The sequence below is a fragment of the Rattus norvegicus genome, chromosome 2 (assembly GCF_021556685.1).
Source record: "Rattus norvegicus strain SHRSP/BbbUtx chromosome 2, alternate assembly SHRSP_T2T, whole genome shotgun sequence".
Classification (NCBI taxonomy): domain Eukaryota; kingdom Metazoa; phylum Chordata; class Mammalia; order Rodentia; family Muridae; genus Rattus; species Rattus norvegicus.
This window is the reverse complement of record NC_141535.1, coordinates 7,497,418-7,522,192: the sequence shown is the minus strand read 5'-3', so window position 1 is coordinate 7,522,192 and position 24,775 is coordinate 7,497,418. Positions and strand designations below refer to the sequence as shown.

The 24,775-nt window shown below is 40.1% G+C and overlaps 1 protein-coding gene and 1 pseudogene across 9 annotated transcripts in view; both read left to right on the top strand.

Annotated features, from left to right (window-relative positions):
• Nucleotides 1-24,775, top strand: part of Fam81b (family with sequence similarity 81, member B) — a 120,791-nt gene that overhangs the window by 93,543 nt on the left and 2,473 nt on the right. For 6 of the 9 annotated variants that reach the window (XR_015661827.1, XR_015661826.1, NM_001433106.1 and 3 more), the window contains 2 exon segments: nt 3,716-3,911; nt 5,362-5,524. Coding sequence is in view for 7 of the 9 variants with exons in the window: in NM_001433106.1 (NP_001420035.1) it covers nt 3,716-3,911; nt 5,362-5,495 (330 nt within the window). In the remaining 2 variants the exon portion in view is untranslated. 9 annotated transcript variants of the gene reach the window in all.
• Nucleotides 22,677-22,799, top strand: LOC120101324 (small nucleolar RNA SNORA17; annotated as a pseudogene).

Sequence of the window (24,775 nt, the reverse complement as noted above, 5' to 3'; positions counted from 1 at the left end):
CATCGATTGGGGTACACGTGGAGATGTGAGGTTCTATAAAGATTAGTTATAATGCTTAGAAGCACATCCAAGGAGCTTAGACAAAGTGGTGTCTGTTATCTTTCTTTGTAATACTTCTTTAAACATCAGACCAACATTCCAAAACTTCCAGGCACATCAGCCCCTCTACATAATGTGTAGTGTTACAAAAGAATTACAAAGACAAACTAAGCAGTTGACTCTCACGCTTAGGAGGACAGTTGGAGAAATACAATGTTCATGTTCTCTATGAGGAAAACGGTGGTTTCTTTTGTTGTTGTTGTTGTTGTTTTTTATCCTTATTAAATTGGATATTTCTTATTTACATTTGAAATGTTATTCCCATTCCTGGTTTCCACACCAACATCCCCCTGCCTTACCCCTCCCCTCCTATATATGTGTTCCCCTCCCCATCCTCCCATAACCTCCCTCCCCCCAAGAATCCCGTTCACTGGGGGTCCAGCCTTGGCAGGACCAAAGGCTTCCCCTTCCACTGGTGCCTTTACTAGGCTATTCATTGCTACCTATGCAGTCCGAGCCCAGGGTAGGTCCATATATAGTCTATGGGTAGTGGCTTAGTCCCTGGAAGCTCTGGTTGGTTGGCATTGTTCTTTATATGGGGTCTCAAGCCTCTTCAGCTCTTTCTGTCCTTTCTCTGATTCCTTCAACGGGGGTCCTGTTCTCAGTTCAGTGGTTTGCTGCTGGCATTTTCCTATGTATTTGCTGTATTCTGGCTGTGTCTCTCAGGAGAAATCTACATCCGGTCCCTGTCAGCCTGCACTTCTTTGCTTCATCCATCTTATCTAGTTTGGTGGCTGTATATGTATGGGCCACATGTGGGGCAGGCTCTGAATGAGCTTTCCTTCAGACTCTGTTCTAAACTTTGCCTCCCTATCCCCTCCTAAGGGTATTCTTGTTCCCCTTTTAAAGAAGGAGTGGAGCATCCACATTTTGGTCATCATTCTGGAGTTTCATGTGTTCTGTGCATAAAGGGTAATTCAACTATTTGGGCTAATAGCCACTTATCAATGAGTGCATACCATGTGTGTTTTTCTGTGATTGGGTTACCTCACTCAGGATGATATTTTCCAGTTCCATCCAATTGCCTATGATTTTCATAAAGTCATTGTTTTTGATAGCTGAGTAGTTCTCCATTGTGTAGATGTACCACATTTTCTGTATCCATTCCTCTGTTGAAGGGCATTTGGGTTCTTTCCAGCTTCTGGCTATTATAAATAAGGCTGCTATGAACATAGTGGAGCACGTGTCTTTGTTTTATGTTGGCGCATCTTTTGGGTATATGCCCAAGAGAGGTATAGCTGGTTTCTCAGGTATTTCAATGTCCAATTTTCTGAGGAATCTCCAGACTGATTTCCAGAATGGTTGTACCAGTATGCAGTCCCACCAACAATGGAGGAGTGTTCCTCTTTCTCTACATCCTTGCCAGCATCTGCTGTCACCTGAGTTTTTGATCTTAGCCATTCTGACTGGTGTGAGGTGGAATCTCAGGGTTGTTTTGATTTGCACTTCTCTGAGGACTAAGGATGTTGAACATTTCTTTAGGTGCTTCTCAGCCATTCGATATTCCTCAGCTGTGAATTCCTTGTTTAGCTCTAAACCTCATTTTTTAAAATACGGATATTGTTTCCCTGCAGTCTAACTTCATGAGTTTTTTGTATATTTTGGATATAAGCCCTCTATCAGTTGTAGGGGTTGGTTGCCGTTTTGTCAATTGAGTCCATTGACGTTGAGAGATATTAAGAAATAGTGATTGTTGCTTCTTGTTATCTTCATATTTGGAGCTGGGATTATGTTTGTGTGCTTGTCTTCTCTGTTTTCTTGCAAAACATTAGTTTCTTGCTTTTTCTAGAGTGTTGCTTGCCTCCTTGTGTTGAGCTTTACCGTTTATTATCCTTTGTAAGGCTGGGTTTATAGAAACATATTGTGTAAATTTGGTTTTCTCATGGAATATCTTGGTTTCTCAATCTATGTTAATTGAGAGTTTTGCTGGATACGGTAACCTGAGCTGGCATTTGTGTTCTCTTAGGGTCTGTATAACATCTGTCCAGGATCTTCTGGCTTTCATAGTCTCTGGTGAGAAATCTGGTGTGATTCTGATAGGTCTGCCTTTATATGTTACTTGGCCTTTCTCCCTTACTGCTTTTAATAGTTTTTCTTTGTTTTGTGCATTTGGTGTTTTGACTATTATGTGACAGGAGGAGTTTCTTTTCTGGTCCAATCTATTTTGAGTTCTGTAGGTTCCTTGTATGTTTATGGGCATCTCTTTCTTTAGGTTAGGGAAGTTTTCTTCTATGATTTTGTTGAAGATATTTAGTGGTCCTTTGAGTTGGGAGTCTTTACTTTCTTCTGTACCTATTATCCTTAGGTTTGATCTTTTCATTGTGTTCTGGATTTCCTGTATGTTTTGGGCCAGTAACTTTTTCCATTTTACATTATCTTTGACAGTTGTGTTGATGATTTCTATGGAATCTTCTGCTCCTGAGATTCTCTCTTCTATCCCTTGTATTCTGTTGGTGATGTTTGTATGTATGGCTCCTTGTCTCTTCCTTTGGTTTTCTATCTCCAGGGTTGTTTCCCTTTGTGCTTTTTTTATTGTTTCTATTTCCATTTTCAATTACTTCACCTATTTGTATTTTCCTGTAATTCTTTCAGGCATTTTTGTGTTTCCTCTCTAACGGCTTCTACTTGTTTACTTGTGTCTTCCTGCATTTCTCTAAGGGAGTTCTTCATGTCTTTCTTGAAATCCTCCATCATCATGATCAAATGTGATTTTAAATCTACATCTTGATTTTCTGGTGTGTTTGGATATTCAGTGTTTGCTTTGGTGGGAGAATTGTGCTCTGATGATGCCATGTAGTCTTGGTTTCTGTTGCTTGGATTCCTGCATTTGCCTCTCACCATCAGGTTGTCTCTGGTGTTACTTTGCTTTGATATTTCTGACAGTGACTTGCCCATCCTATACGCCTGTGTGTCAGGAGTGCTATAGACCTGCTTTCCTGTTTTCTTTCAGCCAGTTATGAGAACAGAGTGTTCTGCTTTCAGGCATGTAGTCATTCCTGTCCTCTGGCTTTCAGCTGTCCCTGTGGGCCTGCCCCTACTTCTCCTGGGTCCCTGTGCACAGGGGGTCCAGATGGCGCTAGGTGTTTTCCTCTAGAATCAGAAATGTGGGAAGAGAATAGTCTCCTCTGGTTTCCCAGGCCTGTCTGCCCCTCTGAAGGTCTAGCTCTCCCTTCCATGGGATTTGGGTGCAGGGAGCTCTTTGACAGGGTCTCTTCACATCTGGGCATAGTCTGGACCACAGGGCTCCTGCAGCTTGACTACCATATCTTCCTGTGCCCAGAGGACATTTACACTTTCCTCTTTGGCCAGGGATGTGGAAAAAGGTGGGCAGAAGTGGCCTTCTCTCCTGCCCTGCAGTCTCAGGATTGCCCACACATCTGGGTCATTAGCTCTCTCTCCCATGGGGTTTGGGAGCAGGGAGCTGTGGGCTGGGGCCAGCGAGGTTTGGGCACCAACTCAATAGCAGTTTCAGCTCAACAGCAGTTTCTTTAAGCTGAAGCATGAATCCATTCTGCTGCTCTTGTCTGAAGTGTTATCACATGATCTCTCTCTCTCTCTCTCTCTCTCTCTCTCTCTCTCTCATTTATTTATTTAATTTTTATTTATTTATTTTAAGGAAAAGTCTGAGAATAAGATGGAAGAAAAAATGCTGCAACTTTCAAGCAAGTTGGAGAATTTTATTAACTCCCAGAAACAGGAGGCAGAAGTAAACAAAGTGAAAGCCATAGAAAATAAAGTGTCCAAGAAAATGTGCCAAATAGAGAAGCGGATCTGGGGGGAACTAGAGAAAATGCAAAATGACTATCAATCAGGTGAGCAAAAATCATACGGCCTATCCTCCTTCCCATCCCCCTTCTGTTCCCAAGTATCTATTTTCACTGGGTCTGGTCATTAGTGACATCATCATGCATTTAATCTGGTGTCCCAAAACATCTTACAGGAGGTTGGCATAATACTCAAGGCACATACATAAGTAGACGGTTCTTTGTTTACACTTGACCATGTCTTATGCCTGCCATTGTTGTGAGATGCTTTACTTACTAAGATCTTTGGATCTGTAAGATGGCAAGTTCTTGGGCTCACCAAAAAATTGACTGTGGCTCCATTATGAACTTAGGAGACTAAGTCAAATGGCCTTCTCATCGAACTGCAGGTAGTGGTGCTAGACAGATATTAGCTTGGCAACTTGACCTTGACAAGTGAGGAAGAGATGAATTAACAGAGTCCTTGTAATAACTTTTTCCTCTTAAGAGGCTAAAGGAAGCAGAGTCCAGGTGAGCTGACTTCAAAAAGAATTTATTTGAAAGGCTTATCTAATTCAAATGCCATCTGCCTTGAGTCACAATTCTGAAGAATATAAGGTTCCTTTATTAGAGAAAGCTGTGTTGTGTCCTTCAGGGCTTAGAAAAATATGTGTAAATTCCACAAAGCCTTGGTCCCACAGAGATGCACTGGAGGTGCCTCCTTCTACCCAGTGTTCTTGGCACATAAGTGAACATGCTGCCTACAGAAAGTAACCCTCACAGCCCCACCTCCTACAGCCATAGCCACACCTCCTACTGTGACCAGGAATCATATCCCAGACTCAAATGACTCTTCCAAAAAGAGACCCTCTTCATATTTCATTTCAGTATCCGTTTCCTATTTAATTATACTCATTGTTGCTTAGGACGAGTAGAAGAGAGTTTTTCAGCCTTTGTTTTTATTTTACTAAGTGGAGGTTCTAGCAAAGAGAGACTACAAATGAGTACTCCTTTATATTTTGAATAAAAAGATGTTGATAAGCAACTATGTAGAAGACCTCAAGATGTAGGTTCTGAGCTTGTGGCCTGACAAGTCTGTGGCTATCAGGGAATAAACATGAAAACAAGTAGGAAGTTGCAAGAGGGACAAGGACAGCAGGCCTTTTTAGCTCCTCCAAGTTGCTTACTTGTTAAGGGGATAACGAGAATTTTTTTGAAACCCACAAATCTTTTTACAAAGCCTATAGAAAGAAGAAAATATTTTAAAGTTCTTCTGAAAGTTATTTTACTACCCAGTATGCTTACAGAGAGGGGGGAAAAGGTATTCATAATAAAGCCAGATCCAGTTAAGCTACTATGAGCTAATTTGTCTGTATATTTTTAGATGTGTCTTAATGGACTTTAATGTTATTTGAATTAAAGGTTGATCAATTATGGAAGTACTGATGAAGAGCACATTTGCGGATGGGGGAGATACAATGCATTGTTTTAGTATATCTGTTCTCCTTTCCTCTTCTAGGATTTAAATCAATCCACGACTCCCTCAATTCTCTCCAACAAATACAGAAAACAAAGATGGATTTAGAGAAATATAAAGTACAGAAAGACCTAAAGAAATTACAGCGTAAAATAGTGGAACTCCAAGAAGTATAACTTTGAAGGCACTTTCTTTCCAGCAGCAGGTGCAAGGGTTGGTTGGGAAAAGTTGTGAAGAAGAAAATTAATATCTTTAGGATATTACTACTGGTGTTTCTTATCACCACTAAAGTAAATAGACATTTCAGGAGGAAAAAACACAAAATAAATCAAAAAGCTTCATGATGCCTTTAATTTCTTAATGAAAAATTAAGAAATTTGTTTTCATGCATGCATTATTTTTTTGTTTGTTTTTTTGTTTTTTCCAGAACTGAAGACCAAACCCAAGGCCTTGCACTTGCTAGGCAAGCGCTCTACCACTGAGCTAAATCCCCAATCTTTTTTCTTTTTTTCTTTTTTTGCTTTGTTGTATTTTTATTTGCACACAAGTAAGAAAAACATAGTCTGTATTGTGAACCACATGAATTTAGTAAGTTCAGGTATATGGCAAACCCAGTAGATGACTGATTATGTCTGAAAATATTGTAACTACTATATGGTTACAATTCATTGCTATAATATGAATTTTGTCCATTATTGTAAAACATATCTATGTTTTAAAAATCTCATTTACCATTAGCATTTGAGATCAAAATAGCTTATAGATTCATGATAAAATATTCCATAAATTCTAAGATCAACATTTGTGGGACATACATATCAGAGGGATAATTTATAATTTCTGACCCAGAAAATTCTCTTTTCTAAAAATACTACGTCTATAGTAATTCTGACTTATGCATATTTAAAATGAATTTTCATTGCACTCAATGTATCAGAATTGTACTAACACCTGAAAATAAAATGACGTACTAGCTTCCACTGAAAAACCTCCACAATATTTGGCCTAGATACTAAATCAGAAGTACATCAAAAACATTGGTTTCCTGTAAAACTAAAACACACAGCCCAAGTACAGAGCTGTTATAGTTTTATTTCTGCTCCTGTGATAAAATACCCTAACAAAAAGCAACTTTAAGGGAGAAAGGATTTATTTGGGTTGCAATGCATTGTAGAGAAATCAAGCAGCAGGAATTTGAAGCAGCTTGTCCTACCATATCCATAGTTATGAACAGAGACAAATAAATGCATAAATATTTCTCATTCTTACTCATGTTCAGCTGTCTCCACTCTTTTACAGTCCATGACCCCTGCCTAAGAAATGTTACCACCCATAGTGGGCATGCTCTTTCCATATCGATTAATTTAAAACATCTCCCTACAAATGCATTCACATGCCAACTAAACTACAGATAATGTCTCTCTGAGTTGCTCTTTCTGGGTGAGTCCTAATTGTGTCAAGTTGACAATCAAAGCTAATCATTACAGGAACTATCAGAATTAGGCATTTTTATTCATGAAAAATAAAACTTTGTGGCATACACTGTGGACTAATTTCTACCCACAGGTTTTATAAACCTGACAAGGGAACCCATTAATAGATTTAGGAACCTTCCTTGGTTTGTCAATTTCTAAAAACAGTAGCAATTTCTCCCATAATAAAGCAATTTTAACACCCAAACATTTCATCTACACCCACTTTCCTAATATTTTAAGATGTAGAACATCTCTACTTACCGTTATTAGTGTATACACAGCATATAATGTATAGTTCTGTTTCACTGATCTATGTGCCTGTCTCTGTATCAATACCATACAGTTTTTATGACTATTGCTCTGTAGTACTGCTTGAAGTCAGGGATAGTGATTCCCCCAGAAGTTCTTTTATTATTGAGTATAGTTGTCACTATCCTGGATTTTTGTTATTCCAAATGAATTTGAAAATTGATTTTCCTATCTCTATAAAGAATTGAGTAGGAATTTTGATGGGGATTACATTGGATCTGTAGACTGCTTTTGACAAAGTGGCCATCTTTACTATATTAATCCTGCCAATCCATGAGCATGGAAGGTTTTCATATCTTCTGAGATCATCCTCAATTTCTTTAGAGATTTGAAGTTCTTGTCATACAGATCTTTCACTTCCTTAGTTAAACTCACGCCAAGATATTTTATATTATTTGGTATTATTGTGAATGGTGTCATTTCCCTAATTTCGTTCTCAGTCTTTAAGTAGAAGAAGGCTACTCATTTGTTTAAGTTAATTTTATACCCAGCCATTTTGCTGAAGTTGTTTATCAGGTTAAGTAGTTCTCTGGTGGAACTCTGGGGTCACTTAAGTATATATACTATCATATCATCTGCAAATAGTGATATTTTGATTTCTTCCCTTCCAATTTGTATCCCTTTGACCTCCTTTTGCTGTCTAATTGCTCTGGCCAGGACTGCGAGGACTATATTGAATGAGTAGAGGGAGAGTGGGCAGCCTTGTCTAGTCCCTGATTTTAGTGATATTGCTTCAAGTTTCTCTCCATTTAGTTTGATCTTGGCTACTGGTTTGCTGGCTTTTACTATGTTTAGATATGGGCCTTGAATTCCTATTCTTTCCAGGATTTTTATCATGAAGGGGTGTTGGATTTTGTCAAATGCTTTCTCAGCATCTAATGAAATGATCATGGGGTTCTTATGTTTGAGCTTGTTTATATAGTGGATTACATTGGTGGATTTTTCATATATTAAACCATCCCTGCATTCCTGGGATGAAGCCTACTTTGATCATGATGGATGGTCATTTTCATGTGTTCTTGGATTCAGTTTGTAAAAATTTTATTGAGTATTTTTTCATCAATATTCATGAGGGAAATTGGTCTGAAGTTCTCTTTCTTTGTTGGGTCTTTGTATGATTTTGGTATAAGAGTAATTGTGATTTCATAGAAGGAATTTGCTCCACCTGTTTCTATTTTGTGGAATAGTTTGGACAGTATTGGTATGAGGTCTTCTGTGAAGGTCTGATAGAATTTTGCACTAATTCTGTTCCTGGGCTCCTTTTGATTGGGAGACTTTTAATAACCGCTTCTCTTTCTTTAGGAGTTATGGGGTTGTTTAGATTTATTTGTTACTGATTTATCTTTGGTACCTGGTATCTGTCAAGAAAATTGTCCGTTTCCTCCAGATTTTCCAGTTTTGTTGAATATAGGCTTTGTACTAGGAACCAATGATTTTTTTTAATTTTGTCAGATTCTGTTATGTCTTCCTTATCATTTTTGATTTTGTTAATTTGGATATACACTCTGACCTCTGGTTAGTCTGGCTAAGGGTTTATCTATCTTGTTAATTTTCTAAAGAATCAGCTCCAGGTTTTGTTGATTCTTTGTATAGTCCTTTTCGTTTCTACTTGGTTGATTTCAGCTCTGAGTTTGATTATTTCCTGTCTTCTACTCCTCTTGGGTTTGTTTGTTTATTTATTTATGTATTTTGTTCTAGAGTTTTTAGGTGTGATGTCAAGCTGCTGACATATGTTCTTTCTTGTTTCTTTTTGCAGGTACTAAGAGCTATGAGTTTTCCTGTTAGCACAGCTTTCATTGTGTCCCATAAGTATGGGAACATTGTATCTTCATTTTCATTAAATTCTAAGAAGTCTTTAATTTCTTTCTTTATTTCTTTCTTGACCAAGTTGTCATTGAGTAGAACATTGTTCAACTTCCATGTATATGTGGGCTTTCTGTCATTATTGTTGTTATTGAAGAACAGTCTTAGTGCATGGTGATCTCAAAGGATGCATAGGATTATTTCTATCTTTCTGTATCTGTTGAGGCCTGTTTTGTGACCAATTATATGGCCAATTTTGGAGAAGGTACCATGAGGTGCTGAGAAGAAGGTATATCCTTTTGTTTTAGGATGGAATATTCTATAAATATCTGTTAAGTCCATTTGGTTCATAACTTCTGTTAGTTTCTCTATGTCTCTGTTTCTGTTTCCACGATCTGTCCACTGATAAGAGTGGGGTGTTGAAATCCCCTATTATTGTGTGAGATGCAATGTGTGCTTTTGAGCTTTAGTAAGGTTTCTTTTATGTATGTAGGTTCCCTGGCATTTGGAGCATAGATATTTAGGATTGAGAGTTCATCTTGGTGGATTTTTCCTTTGATGAATATGAAATGTCCTTCCTTATCTTTTTTGATGACTTTTGGTTGAAAATAGATTTTATTCGATATTAGAATGGCTACTCCAGCTTGCTCCTTCAGACCATTTGCTTGGAAAGTTGTTTTCCAGCCTTTTACTCTGAGGCAGTGTCTGTCTTTTTCTCTGAAGTGTGTTTCCTGCATGCAGCAAAATGCTGGGTCCTCTTTTCGTATCCAGTCTGTTAGTCTATGTCTTTTTATCGGGGAATTGAGTCTGTTGATGTTGAGAGATATTAAGCAATAGTGATTGTAGCTTCCTGTTATTTTTGTTGTTAGAGGTGGAATTATGTTTGTTTGTCTCTCTTTTGGTTTCATCGCAAGGAAATTATATTCTTGCTTTCTGTACAGTGTAATTTCTCTCCTTGTGTTAGAGTTTTCCATCTATTATCCTTTGTAGGGCTGGATTTGTGGAAAGATATTGTGGAAATTTGGTTTTTTTCATGGAATATCTTGGTCTCTCCATCTATGTTAATTGAGAGTTTTGCTGGATACAATAACTTGGGCTGGCATTTGTGTTCTCTTAGGATCTGTATGACATCTGTCCAGGATCTTCTGACTTTCATAGTCTCTGGCGAGAAGTCTGGTGTAATTCTGATAGGTCTGCCTTTATATGTCACTTGACCTTTTCCCCTTACTGCTTTTAATATTCTTTCTTTGTTTTGTGCATTTGATGTTTTGACTACTATGTGACAGGAGGAGTTTCTTTTCTGGTCCAATCTATTTGGAGTTCTGTAGGCTTCTTGTATGTTTATGGGCATCTCTTTCTTTATGTTAGAGAAGTTTTCTTCCATGATTCTATTGAAGATATTTACTGACTCTTTAAGTTGGAAGTCTTCACTTTCTTCTATACCTGTTATCCATATGTTTGATCTTCTCATTGTGTCCTGGGTTTCCTGTATGTTTTGGGTTAGCAACTTTTTGCGTTTTACATTATTTTTGACAGTTGTGTCGATGTTTTCTATGGTATCTTCTGCCCCTCAGATTCTCTCTTCTATCCCTTGTACTCTGTTGGTGATGTTTGTATGTACGGCTCCTTGTGTCTTTGGTTTTCTATCTCCAGGGTTGTCTCACTTTGTGCTTTCTTTATTGTTTCTATTTCCATTTTCAATTTCTTCACCTGTTTGTGTTTTCCTGTAATTCTTTGAGGGATTTTTGTGCTTCCTCTCTAAGGGCTTCTACTTGTGTTTTCCTGCATTTCTTTAAGGGAGTTCTTTATGTCTTTTTTTTTTTTTTTTTGGTTCTTTTTTTTTTTTTTCGGAGCTGGGGACCGAACCCAGGGCCTTGCGCTTCCTAGGTAAGCGCTCTACCACTGAGCTAAATCCCCAGCCCCTCTTTATGTCTTTATTAAAGTCCTCCATCATTATCAAAAAATGTGATTTTTAAATCTAAATCTTGCTTTACTGGTGTGTTTGGATATCTAGTATTTTCTTTGGTGGGAGAACTGGGCTCTGATGATGCCAAGTACTCCTGGTTTCTGTTGTTTAGGTTCCTGCGCTTGCCTCTAGCCATTGGGTTGTCTCTGGTGTTTGCTTGTCTTGCTGTTTCTGAGAGTGACTTGACCCTGCCGTAGGCCTCTGTGTCAGCACTCCTATAGAACTGTTTTCCTGTTTTTCTTTCAGCCTTTTCTGAGAACAGGTGCTCTGATTTCAGGTGTGTAGGCACTCCTGGAGACTGTCTTTTAGCTCTAGGCATGGGCAGGAATCAAAGGGTCCTGCCCCTGATTACTCCGAGGTGCTTGCACCCAGAGGGTATGGTTGGCACTATGTGATTCCCTCTTGGGTCTGGACTGTGGGCAGAGGGTTGTCTCCTCTGACTGCTCAGGTGTGTCCACGCTTCTGAGGGTCCAGCTCTCTCCTCCCGGGATTTGGGTGCAGGGAGCTGTTTGGCTGGTTCAGTTTAGTCCCTGGGCGCAGACCAGAACCGTGGGTACTGGCAGCTGTCTGCTCCTATATCCCTGTTTCCAGAGGCACTGTGCAATTTCCCCTTGGATTAGATTTATGGGCAGAGGTGTGCAGAGGTGGCAGTCTGTCCTGTGGCTTCAGGATGTCTGAACTCCTGGGTGTTCACCGCTCTTCCCCACAGGATTTGGGTGCAGGGAACTGTGGGATGGTATCGGTTCAAAATTGGCCCATTCTTATTGCCCTGTACAAAACTCAAGTCCTAGTAGATCAAGGACCTCTACATAATACCAGAATCACTGAAACTAATATAAGAGAAAGTAGGGTAGAGCCTTGAACACATGGGCACAGGAGAGAATTTCCTCAACAGAACACCAATGGCATATGCTCTAAGATCAAGAATCCAAATATGGGACTTCTTAAAATTGCAAAGCTTCTGTAAGGCAAAGGACACTGTCATTAGGACAAAACAGCAACCAACAGAAAAGATCTTTACCAACCCAACATCTGATAGAGGGCCAATATCCAAAATATACAAAAAACTCAAGAAGTTAGGCTCCAGAGAATCAAATAACCTTATTAAAAAGTGGGGTACAGAGCTAAACAAAGAATTTTCCCCACTGAGGACTATCGAATGCCATGAAGCAACTAAAGAAATGTTCAACACCCTTCGTTAGTCATCAAGGAAATGCAAATCAAAACAACTCTGAGATTCCACCTCACACCAATCACAATGGCTAAGATCAAAAAAACTCAGGTGACAGCAGATGTTGGTGAAGATGTGAAAAAGAGGAACACTCCTCCATTGTTGGTTGGATTACAAGCTTATACAACTACTGTAGAAATCAGTCTGGACGTTCCTCAGAAAATTGGACATAATACTACCTGAGGACCCAGCTATACCACTCCTGGACATATACCCAAAAGACGCTCCAACATATAACAAGGACACATGCTCTACTATGTTCATAGCAGCATTATTTACAATAGTCAGAAACTGGAAAGGATACAGAAAATGTGATACATTTATACAATGGAGTACTGCTCAGCTATTCAAAACAAAGACTTCATGAAATTCTTAGGCAAATGTCTAGAACTAGAAAATATAACCCTCAGTTAGGTAACCCAATCACAAAAGAACACACTATATGTACTTATTGATAAGTGGATATTAGCCCATAAGCTTGGAATACCCAAGATACAATTACAGACCACATGAAGCTCAAGAAGAAGAAAGACAAAAGTGTGAATTCTTCAGTTCTTCTTAGAAGGGGGAACAAAATACTCACAGGAGGAAAAATGGAGATAATGTGTGAAACAGAGACTGAAGGAAAGGCCATCCAGAGATTGCCACACATGGGGATCCATCCCAAATGTAGTCACCTAACCCAGTCACTATTGGGGAGGCCAAGAGGTGCATTCTGACAGGAGACTGATACAGTTGTCTCCTGAGAGCCTCTGCCAGAACCTGACAAATATAGAGGTGGGTGCTTGCAGCCAACCATTGGACTGAGAATGAGGTCCCCAATGGAGAAATTAAAGAAAGGACTGAGGTAGCTAAAAAGGTTTGCATCCCCATAGGAAGAACAACAATACCAACCAATCAGATACCCCAGAGCTCCCAGGGACTAAATCACCAACCAAAGAGTACACATGGAGCCACCCATATATCAGAGAATGGGCCTTAGTGGGTATCAATGGGAGGAGAGATCCTTGTTCCTTTGAAGGGTTGATGCCTGACTGTATGGGAATGCCAGGGCAGGTAGGTGGGAGGGAGTGGGTTGGTGGTTTGGGGAGCACCTTCATGAAGGCAGGGATGGGGGAATGAAATGGGAGTTCCTGATGAGGACACTGGGAAGGGGTATAATATTTGAAATGTAGATAAAAGAAAATATTCCATAAAAAGTAAAAAATAAGTATTATTGTAAATAAAAGGAATAAATATCACTACAATCTATATATTGAGTTCTACATTTACAATAGGTATGTATTTAAAACATTGCTTTTAACCTAAGTGTTCTGTTTTTAGCAAATTATTATCAATATACACTCAACACATGTATATTAACATTACAGTTTTTCATTTGTTTAGGTTGTAAATGGTGATTACATGGGAAATCCAAGGCACAGAAGATTGGTTAGTTTGTCACATACACATTCTTAATGGGGGTCACTAGTAAAAATTTGCAATTCTGTTATTGGTTTAGATATAATAAAAAATGAAACTATTCCATGTGATCACCATATAAAATGTTTTTTTTTTTTTTTGGTTTTTTTGTTTTTTTTTTTTTTTGTTTTGTTTTCTGGAAGGAACTCTTCAATGATTACCAAATAAAACCTCCAGTCTTAAAAAAAGAAAAAAAGAAAGGAACGCTCCCATCAAGCATGGGTGTGCCTATAAACTGCTACAATGAGTTAGAGGGCAATCTGGAAGAATCTATTAAATATTCTCTTCTGTTCTCTTTCCTTCATCTCCTGACTCTCTATCATGCACAGACCCTGCAGAATTACAACTCCAAACCTGTTCTATTACTCACAGAAAGCTCCCCAAAGCTTTGTAAAGACACATTCAAGACTCATGAGGGATTCCGAAGCTGAAGAAACATTGGTGGTTACACAACAATTTAACCTCTGTTAAGGGGACACTGGAGGATTAGAGCTTTCCCCTTGCATTATTTCATTTAAATTCACTGAAAAATTTTATCAGCATGATAGACTTCCTTTTTGAGAGAAAGTCAATGCAGAGACAAGGTACTTACACTCCATCTCAAATGCTTGTGCTTAATCAGTTAAGAAATGTGAAGCTCCTCTCCCCACAGATACAGGCTAATACACTGGAACTCTGAGATCATATCCAGAACATATGTACTTTTTGTATACTAATACCATTTACACAGTCCCAAACAGTGTAAGTCCTGCTGTTTCCCAGCCTCTGCTTTCCCTGTATGTATTAGAAGCTGCTCTTGGAAAATATTCTGAAAATCTCAACATTAGTTGTAGCAGTGACTTTTTGGATATAAGATCAAAGCACAGGGTGAAAAAAGTATGACTACATCAAATAAAAGATTTCCACATAGCAAGGCAAAAATATGGAGGGACAGCATAAGGGAAGGAGAGACACAGAGATGGCTCAGTAGATAAGAACATCTGCTGTGCATGTATGAAGACCTGCATTGAGAATCCAGCACCCACATAAAGAGCTGACACATCAATACCAGCACTTGCAGGGGCCAAGACAGGAAGATCACTGGAGCAAGCTGACACCAGTAAGACCCCGGGTTCAGTGAAAGAGCATATCTCAAGTGAAAAAGGTGAAAAGTGATAGGATATTTGATGTCCTTCTCTAGCAGTCAGCATCATGATGATCCATACATGTTGAACTCCTGTAAAACCATGTAGCATGTATTGAAGACCTATGCAAATTCTAATATTTTATTTGTTCCCACACTGCACCTCGCTACTAAGGTTTTAGTCTAGCATGTCCAGATAGCTCCTTTGAACTCAGTGCAACTCCCTTTTCTTACTAGGACTTCCTCTTCTCTGCCTGCTCTGGGAACCCGACCCTTAACTGACCTGAGGAATTTCACATAGTCCCTGGCAACTTCCTCTTTCCTGATAAAAATCTGCCCAGAAAGTACCTGGGATTCTTGAAATGCCTCTCCATACAAATGAAACAATCCCAGTACTTTAAACTCCAGCCAATAAAACTTTACCTTAAGAAGAATGAAGAGGGGTTGGGGATTTAGCTCAGTGGTAGAGCGCTTGCCTAGGAAGCGCAAGGCCCTGGGTTCGGTCCCCAGCTCCGGAAAAAAAAAAAGAACCAAAAAAAAAAAAAAAAAAAGAATGAAGAATGGTAATTCTTCAAGGATCATATACTCCCCCTGACTACCCCAAATAATGGTATGTGCACAAGTTAAGATCATGTAAAAGAGCTGTTTCATTAAAAATCACCAGAGAAGCCCCTACCCACTCCAGGCCTGGCACTCACTCCCTGCCAGACCAGGATCCTGCAGACCCCACTTGTTCTGGTCCTAGGCTGGTATGCAGTGATGCCTGGACATATGGAGAGGGAGGAAACAATGGATGTGGAACCAGAGGAGGAGCCCCTGCACAAATATCACATTCCAATGTTGGAGTGACCCTAAGTTCTCAAGCAGGCTGCACATACACTCCACAATTCAGCCACATCACTAGTCATCCATGTTCTTTATATCTCACTAGATTACTGCAGCGTCAGAATGTCAGTGCTATATAGTTTTGCTAAACCCTTTTTTTTTTCTTTTCTGGCTGGGGTAGTAGGGATGATAACAAAAAGAAGTACATGTTATATACAGTTCAAGTTTTAAAATACTTTTTACCGATGGTTGAGTCTACAGATGAATTACCTACAGACTTCATATATTAATCATATATTTAATAGGAGGCTAATATCTTGCTCTTAAGGAAGTTAAAGTCAATGGAAAGGCCAATAGTTATATTTGCAAATGCTTGGGTAAGGCTGTGATGGGAACTAAGGCAAGTGGAGGAGAGTGAGCACAGTCTGGAGGACAAGAGACTAAATTATGAACTTCAAGAAGTTCAATATAGTCAGAGCCTAAAGTGAGTCATAGGAGACGGGAAGGGGAGGGGCATGCAGGAAGTGGGTAGAGAAAGAAAGAGCTGGGGAACATCGAGGGTGTAGGGGACTCAACCACAAAGGACTTAGTAATTCATGTTGAGAGACTGGGCTTTCTCCCAAGGTCCCATAATAAGCCCCAAGCGATTTATATAGGAGAGTACTTGAGATTTATACTTGAGATTCCATTGCGTGGAGTATGTAGATTAGACAGTGGGGAGGAAGAACAGTTGGGCTGAAAGAGAAATGACACAGCAGGGCAGTGTCTGTGTGCTCAGGGGTATACAGTATATAGAGTATATATTCTGGGGACAGTCAAAACTGTCGAGTCCATGGTTAATGAGGCCTGGATAAAGATCCAGACTGTGAATTTAGCTTTGGAAGTCACCAGCAACAGTTATTGGAATTCTGGGTGGGAAAGACTTGCTTGAGTGTGAGTGTTATGGGTGTAGGGGCATGGATACTGTAAGCTAAACACCAAGTGTGAAGGAACAGGCATGCCCAGGTAAGGATATAATCAGCAATAGGGTAGAAGCCGTGCGGTGGGTGAGACGCTCTGTCTGTATGTGAAGCTCTTATTGCCTGCAGATGGTGGCAGTGACTGATTACCATTCCACTGTCCTTGCTCTAAGGTAGAATCCACCTACCAAAGATGACCCAACCTCCAATGTAAATTTGCAAGCACAGAATGACAACTTAAATGCTTTCTTGATTCCTCTTCTATTTAATAAACAAATGAATGTCTTTTCAAACACTCAAGAGAGGCAGGGCTGCTTCAGGGAAACAGGAGAGATCTCCTGCACCATATCCTACAAGGCTTTTCTCCCTCTCTGGGAGATCGGAGTCACGCATGTTTGTGGAAAGGGTTAACATTATGTTAGATCTTCTTGTTATAGAGTCATGACATTATCTGACTCTTTGGTAGAATGAAATTTTTCAGAAGGTATACATATACATGACCAATGAGAATGTGAAATGACTGGTAGATTGACCACTATGCCATGAGCCAGGTCCATTTAAATAGTCTCAAAAAGAAATGGGGGAATGTCAGAGAATTCAAGGAATATTGACTACTACAAATCCCAAATTTAATCCTGTGCCACAATCACCATTAGTGTGTTTTTGGATTTGTTCTGTAATTTTGGTTTCCTCATCTTCAAATGGGACAGCAATACTGTACACCTACCTTGAAAGTTACTGAAAGATGTGAAGGAACATTTATTGAGGTATTGCCAGGTATTAAGAAATGTTCAAGGAAGTCTAAACGGATTCATACTAGATACTTATCACAACAGAGAGATCAAGCAACTTACTAGGTAAGGTTACTGGACAAAGACAGGATTTGAACCCACAATCCTGAGTACTTGGTTTAAATAGCAGTTTGTATTTTTTTCTTTAAACACAAGCAAACCACCTTATATAAGAGTCTGATCTAGTGAAGACTAGACATTTACTATTAATAAACAGAGCATTTGACTTTCATAAGGAAAGATGAGGTCTATGGTAGTCTTTATATAACCCAGATTCAGATCATTATCTAAATTTGTGCTTGAAAGACTCATTTGGTATGAATGAAAAACAAATACTTCTGCTTTTACTAATCCGAGCAAAAGAGAGAAGTAGAAAACAAAAAAGACATTTCTTCTGGATGACCTGCTGACAATGAAACTATTTCCCAATTTTAGTTGAAAAGGCATTATAGACATTGTTTCCATAAACTGCTAATGCCCATCTATAAGACATCCTGTTTCTTCCCTTAAGGAACTCCATCAAAAGGAACCCAACAGCTCTTCTGCCAAGTATCCAGCTAGCAGATGCTTTTCCAGAAAAGTAAGACATTGTGCTCATAAGACAAATGTCCAGGGATAGAGTTCAAATGAGCAATGCCTACATGATACAGTACAAACCCACACTTCTGCAACCCTACCACCTCTGAATCATGGTCCTTTTATCTCTTATACAGTCCACCACTTAAGTCTTTTAAATAAAAGATCTGCACACATTAATGACACCAACACAATATCTTCAAGAAATGTAGGATAGGCAAATAGAAGAATAATGAGAAAAGGAACAGACACGTAAGTTTTTATTAGCTACCTCCACTGAAGAGTTATTTGGCACTGTAGTGCAAAGACCATCCAAACCAGTCAAGTGTTTAGGTACTACAATATAAGGCTCAAAAGAAAGTTGGTAGACTTTAGGAATAAGCTAGAAAAATCACAAAGAAGAATAAAGTCTATGAGGTCACCAAGAATTAAATGAAATAACTCACTCATATATAAGGTTCAGAATTGAGTCTCTATTCAATATCACTACAAAAATCACATTTACTAAGTGGTTGCTTTGAAGGGCATGGGTTTCCTTTTCATGTTCCTCTCTAAAACTCAGTTTGTGCCAAATGGTTATGATACACTCTTAATACAGCTTGTTAGGATAACAAAGGCTCTCTCTCTCTCTCCTCTCTCTCTCCTCTCCTTTCTCCTCTCTCTCTCTCTCTCTCTCTCTCTCTCTCTCTCTCTCTCTCTCTCTCTCTCTCTCATTTCTTTGAATTACAGCAGTGGAGAGAAATAGATACCATTTCAAATGATCTTTTAGGTAGATTCTACTTGGTTAAATGTATACATTTAAAAGTGAACCTCTTTGATCCTTTTTTTTACCACTCTAAAGTAGGAAAATCTACCACACAAAATGATGAGGATTAAAAGAATGAGCTTGGCACACAGTAGGTTTTCAATCTATTTCTCCCCATGGGTTCTTGGGTCCTGAAGGCCTGGTGGGAAACAGCTACTGCACAACAGATGTGTATAAGCACAAACGCCCATGGCTGAAGCAAATGCCTCACTATTCTGTCAAGATACTGTATCTTAACTTTGGTTTTTCTAGAAGCTACTTGATTAGCACAAAAACTTATCACTGGCTAGTTCTTAATATTTATATACTATTCAGCATTTCTTGTTGTGAATAGGAGTCTAGAGAGCTTACTCTAGAAGAGTCTTTCAATCACAAGCATAGCACTTGTCCCGAGGCTCTGCAGGGAACTTCAATTGATTCTGAAGTGTGCTCACCTCCATCTCACAGTGGCTGCTTATTGTCAGGTCCAAAGTGCACTCCCAAGACGGGCAGCACTGCTGACAGTGTCTTCAATGACAAAATGGAATCATCTCAGGCTGGACTGACCAGATAAACAGAAGGACTGCTAGCAGATAAAGCCTACTCAACATTCCTTAGAAAATGTTTGAAGCAGGTTTCTGTTTGTCAGGATAAGCCATTTCTTATCTGCATGCCCCTACATCCTTCAGCAGGGGCATCTGGTTTCCAATTAACACAGACCGAAGTCCCCATGCTAGTACCTAGGGTGTTCTGGCCTGCACCCCACTCGTTGATTCTCTTAACTCCCAGGCTATTCTGGCTCATATGCCTCCCCTCAACCAACACCTGTCCCCAAAAACTGACAAGGCTCACTCCTCATTTGTTGTTCTTTATTTTTGAGAGAAAGCCCGACAGTTTGGATCCACAATAAACCTTTCTTTCTATCTATCTATGGAGTGGTCCTGTTTGTTTCATTGCACCTTGCTGACACATATCAATAAAAATTTCTCTCAGCCATGTGCACCGCCACCTCCCCCCACCTTTGTAACTTCCTCTCCTTTGTCCACAGAAAACCATCTGTTCCACCTGGGTTCTTTCTTGTGCCCAGGCAAATTTGTGTCACAAACATAAGAGAAAGTAGCACTTCCAGAAACGTCTACATTCAGAAAAATATGTAATGCAGTCTGTAAGAACCCTTTCTTTTCCTCACTGCCACCTCTGGCTTCTTCCCAATTTCCAAACTTCTGAGCTCCATGTTTACAAAAATTATCTCTTCTTTTATTTTCTAAAAACATCAAACAGTGCAGATCAATTAAATCTTTTAAACTAGCCTTTTGAAGTTTTCCAAAAACAGTTTTCATGGTATGTTTTTCTATATCGAGATCAAACAATGACTAAATTTTTTTTTTTTTTTTTTTTTTGTGATCAACAGGAGGAAATGAAGGGGTTTAAAGATTTAAGTCTAAAGCAAGGGATTCTCTTCTAAGGTTTATAGGCACAGGGACTGCAGCAACAGTTTATTCTAATACTTTGTTTCATTCATTTTGGCTTGGAAAACTTCAGTGCCCTCACTAGAGGAATAGAATGTCGCCACTAGAAATATAGCTAAGACCCAGAATTTATAAATTCATAGACAATTCAAAGGCCAAAAAAACTGCTTGTTTAGTCACAAATCTAGTCAATACTAAAACATGCTTTAGAAATGAGAATTTCATAGTGAATATAATGTTTCAATCATATTCTCCCCCACTATCTCCCTAACTTCTCCCAGATACATTCTCTCACATTCCCCTCCCCAAAAGCCACTGGAAGGAACACACCAGGACCTAGTTCTCAGCCCAAAGGAAGTTTGTTTGCCCTCGAGGGACAAAGGGCAGGAAATAAGAGACAATGACAGAAAACAGAGGACTGGAGAGAAGGGAAAAGAAACAAGGGAAATGGGGAAGGAGCATTTGTCTTGGAGGGACGAAAAACTGATTCTGGATAGAGAGGAGGCCCAGAGGCAAATGGCAGTTTATAATGAGGAACAGGGAAGCCCTGTTAGGATGAGTGGTTAATTTTGATTGAACATGTTAATCCGGTGAGGCAAAAGGAGTCTTTTGGAACAAAGGGTTGGTGGAGTAGGGTGGGGGGATGCTTGGGCCTGCTAGAGCCCTTCAACCATCAACTATCAACGCACCTCAGCTAGGGGTGAAGGCTTGTGAACCCCTTCTTACTCCTCGCTGGCCTGCTGACTGGCTAGACTGTGTGCAGGCGGCCACAGCTGTTGTGAGTCCATGAGTGCAGAGGTCCTGCCATGTCCAGATGTTGGTGTGCTCAGGTTTTTCCAACCTCCAGCTAGGACTGTCTTTTGCCACTCTCTCCCTAAATGGGACTGGACTGTTCCTTGGGAAGAATGTGATGTGCCTGAGCAATCCAGATACTTGTTCTCTGTAGTTTGACCAGTTTTGTGGGTTTCTGCATTAATTCTTGTTCACTGAAATTTCTCTGGTGAGTTTTGAGATCTGCACTAATCTATAGATATAGAATAAGAATTTAGAGGGCAGTTTGACACTTAGCAAAATACTACTAGTAAGTCATCTCTTGGCTTCAATCCATGGGATGGTTTTTGGCTAGAATTATAGCACACCCCGTGGAGTGGTTCTTAAATCTAATCAGAAAGTGATTGGGTAGTATTGCATCCAAGGCTAAATCTTGCTATACCTGTCATTATTGTATGCCACAGGCATCACAACTGGGTAAGACTATTGGTGATTTCCCCTCAGCAATCTGCCTAGCACCTTCCAGTACTCTGAAAGTACCCAGGAAACCTCCTGTTCAGTACTCTCTTGAATTCTCTAAGTCCCTTGACTTATTGTGTGGGGTCTTCAGCAATAGCATCATGCCATCTGGTTCTGCTGGGCAAACAAGAGCACTGGCAACAGTCTGCATTGTTTGCGGTTATCCAGGATCCCCTGACCACCAACCTGAAGGATTTTCACTCCTGGCAGCTTGAGCTTGTTATCTGGTAACATATAGCTTCCGGGAGGTGCATTATTCCTTATGTAGGATAACTCCAATCAAGTCCTTTACATGAACAAAGTGTATGTGTGTGTATTAGGAAATTTTGTGAAAATTACTTGTGTGCACAGTGATGTGTACATTTGGGTGCATATGCTATAGTATGCCTGTGGAGGTCAAAGTATTAGGTAGGGAACCTTGCTATTAAGGTAGCAGTCCTCCATGACTGAATGGCTTTCTGAGCTTGGTGCAAAATGGGGGACTCCTTTTCTTAGCAGGGCTTTCTTGTCTCTGCCTTTATCTCTAGTGTCCCTGAACACAAGTGGCTTGCCTTGTCTGAAAAGTCACCTTGTACAGAGCTCTCTACAAGGCAGCATAACCCAGCACACATGTCCCACTTTGGCTTCCTGCCTGCATGATAATTCAGTGCTATATTATAACCAATCAGCCCTTCCTGCTGACTTGATGTTATTATCAATTAACCCTTTCTACCCATACCCATAAAAAGCCCTCATATAACCTATCCCTGAAACAATAAAGTAGACTTGTATTACTGCAGTGGTCTCCAGGGGTCGTTCTGTCTATACTCACGGCTTCCTGAACCTTCCATCCTCTCTGGCTGGTGGCCAACAGTCTCCAGGGAGAAGGGTGGTCAACACATCATAGGACAATTCTGAAGAGTTGGTTCTTTCCATTCAACACAAGTTTCACAAATGTAACCCAGGTTGCCAGGCTCTGAGAGTATAATTTAATACATCTCAAAAAGAGAATTAGACAGAACTACTTCTTGGTGAGGCTAGTTTGCTTATATAATTTCCTGTCTCATTCATTAGCCTGCAAATGTCACTTTTCTTACAGCCAGTGTGAATATGTACCACATCTCCCTTTTACTTGTCGATGGACGTCTAGGCAGACTCAGCTTCCTTGCTGTTATGAAAGCAACAATGGCTGTTTCCAGGACAAATTTCTATTTAAAAATATTCTAAAGTAAAAAGTAGTACTTATGAAAATATGAAGTTAAAAAGGGTATTTGGATGAGCTAAAATTTAAAATACTGCTATGAAACCCTGTAATCCCTGCCCTTAGAGGATTGCAGGTGTCACATGTGCATCAGTAGGTGGCAGAGAGGACAGAGGCCCTGACTATGTTCAGTGTTCTGACCTATGAACTTCATCTGAATGATTAGTAGCCTATCATTCCCTAAAAATAAAACTGAGCCTGAGATGACCTCTAGTCCAGTCCATTGCCTCACAAGCAAACCAGAAACTACACCTAGGCCCCAGAAAGGAGTAGAGCCCAAGACAGATACTCCTCACATAGAGCCCATGCAAGGAGCCAGCTATGTCTAACCACCAGTCCAGTGCCATGGGGAACACCTCCCACTCCGAACATACACACACAGTGTAGCCAGGCTGGGGGAGCTGGCCCCACTATTTTGCGTGCCTTTTGGTTACATGTGAAAGGAGAGATGCATAGTGCCTTTGCCATTCTTGCCCCTTACCACATATAGCTGGCCCAGAGATCATCAGAGTGGGAGAGCTGACACTGCCCCTTACCTGCTGCAGCACTTGAGAGCAGGCCCTGCACCTCACCTGGGCAACACAGTAGAGCTGACTCTGGACATAGAGACTGTAGGTGAGCCAGCCCCAAGGGTGTGAGCACAGGAGAGCTGGCCCTGCCTCTTGTCTGCTAGGCAGAGGTGTGGATAAGGGAAAGATTCCCTTCTCCCTTCCCACCTCCCATACCATCTATGGCAGTCAGGCGAGTAAGGGATCTGAGCATGGCCCTCACCAGTTGTTAACACTCAGGAAAAGGGGGCCCTGAACCTCTCCTGGGAAGCAGGGTAGAGCTGGCCTTAGTTGTGGGTATAAGATACCTATCCGCCTAGATATCTCTCCAGGGCTTTGAATTGTCCTACCCCAGTGCATGAAGGAGCCAACTCTCAGAAACAAAACTGCAGGATCTCCATGACACAGGGCAACAACAGGAAACCTCAGAGGAGTCTCACTGAGAATCCAGTATAGATAAGAATAGTAGAATCCAGAGCCTCATACCAGACAAACCAGTCAATGCAATGAACATTTGCAAGCAAAGAAGTGTAGGTAAAAGGTTATACTGTGGCATACACTGTGATGCATTACAGTTTCCAAAAAGAGATTTTTTTTTCTCTGTTGCTGGAGAGGTTGCAAGGATGAAGGGCAAGAATAAGGGAAGGGGGAGATAAGTGGCATTGGGGTACACGATGTAAAATTCATGAAGAACCACTAAAGTTATTAAAAAAAAATTCTCTAATCAACAAAAGTTAAATTTTACCACGCAAAAACACTATAGCACATGATAGCTCAAAACCATGAGTGGCCTTTTATGGCTACTTTCTAAACTAAAAAGGGGTAATACGCTATAAATGATGGTACAAGTATTTAATCAACAGTAGCTAAATGGTGGGTTAAGAAAAGCAACAGAAAACACATTGTAATTCTAAAATCAAATGTAGAAATAACAGTGAAATACTGAATATTAGCCCTTGATAAATTAGCTTTAATTCATTTTCCACAACTTTATAATGTGGATATGTTTCAAAGTATGGGTTCAAAGCTTTAAGACTGTTGTTTAACAGGAGAGGGTAAATGATCCCCAGGTTGGTAGAAAATAACCTGCATGTGGACATTCTAAATGCAAAAAGAGAATGAACTGAATTGTTATTAATTAAAGACATTTTTTACTAGCCTGATTTCCAGAAACTCAGGGCCCTGGAAGCCAGAATTGGCAAGAGAATCCAAAGGTCATTGCTTGAATTTGGGCTGGAGCAAAAGCCAAACACACCATGAGTGATCTTCAGAATACAAATCTTAAGTGAATACATTCTCTACACCAAAAATGGGTCATGTGATCTAAATGGGGAAGGAAATAACCTTGTGAATCACATGATACCCCCAGAAAGCCGGTGGATGGCAGGGACCATGTCTAATACAGGAAGATGGCAGCAGCCCAGTCAAGAGGAAAAGACAGAAGGGTGTGGGCACCGAGCTCCACGGTGCCTTCTCTGGTGCACACCTAGCTGCCTGGGGTCAGGCTGTACATAATGGATCAGCTTAGCAGGAGAATCAGGAAGAAACAACCAAAAGAACCTTTGTGTTCAGGTCTGTACAAGTGTTAGACCTCCTCAGGCTCTAT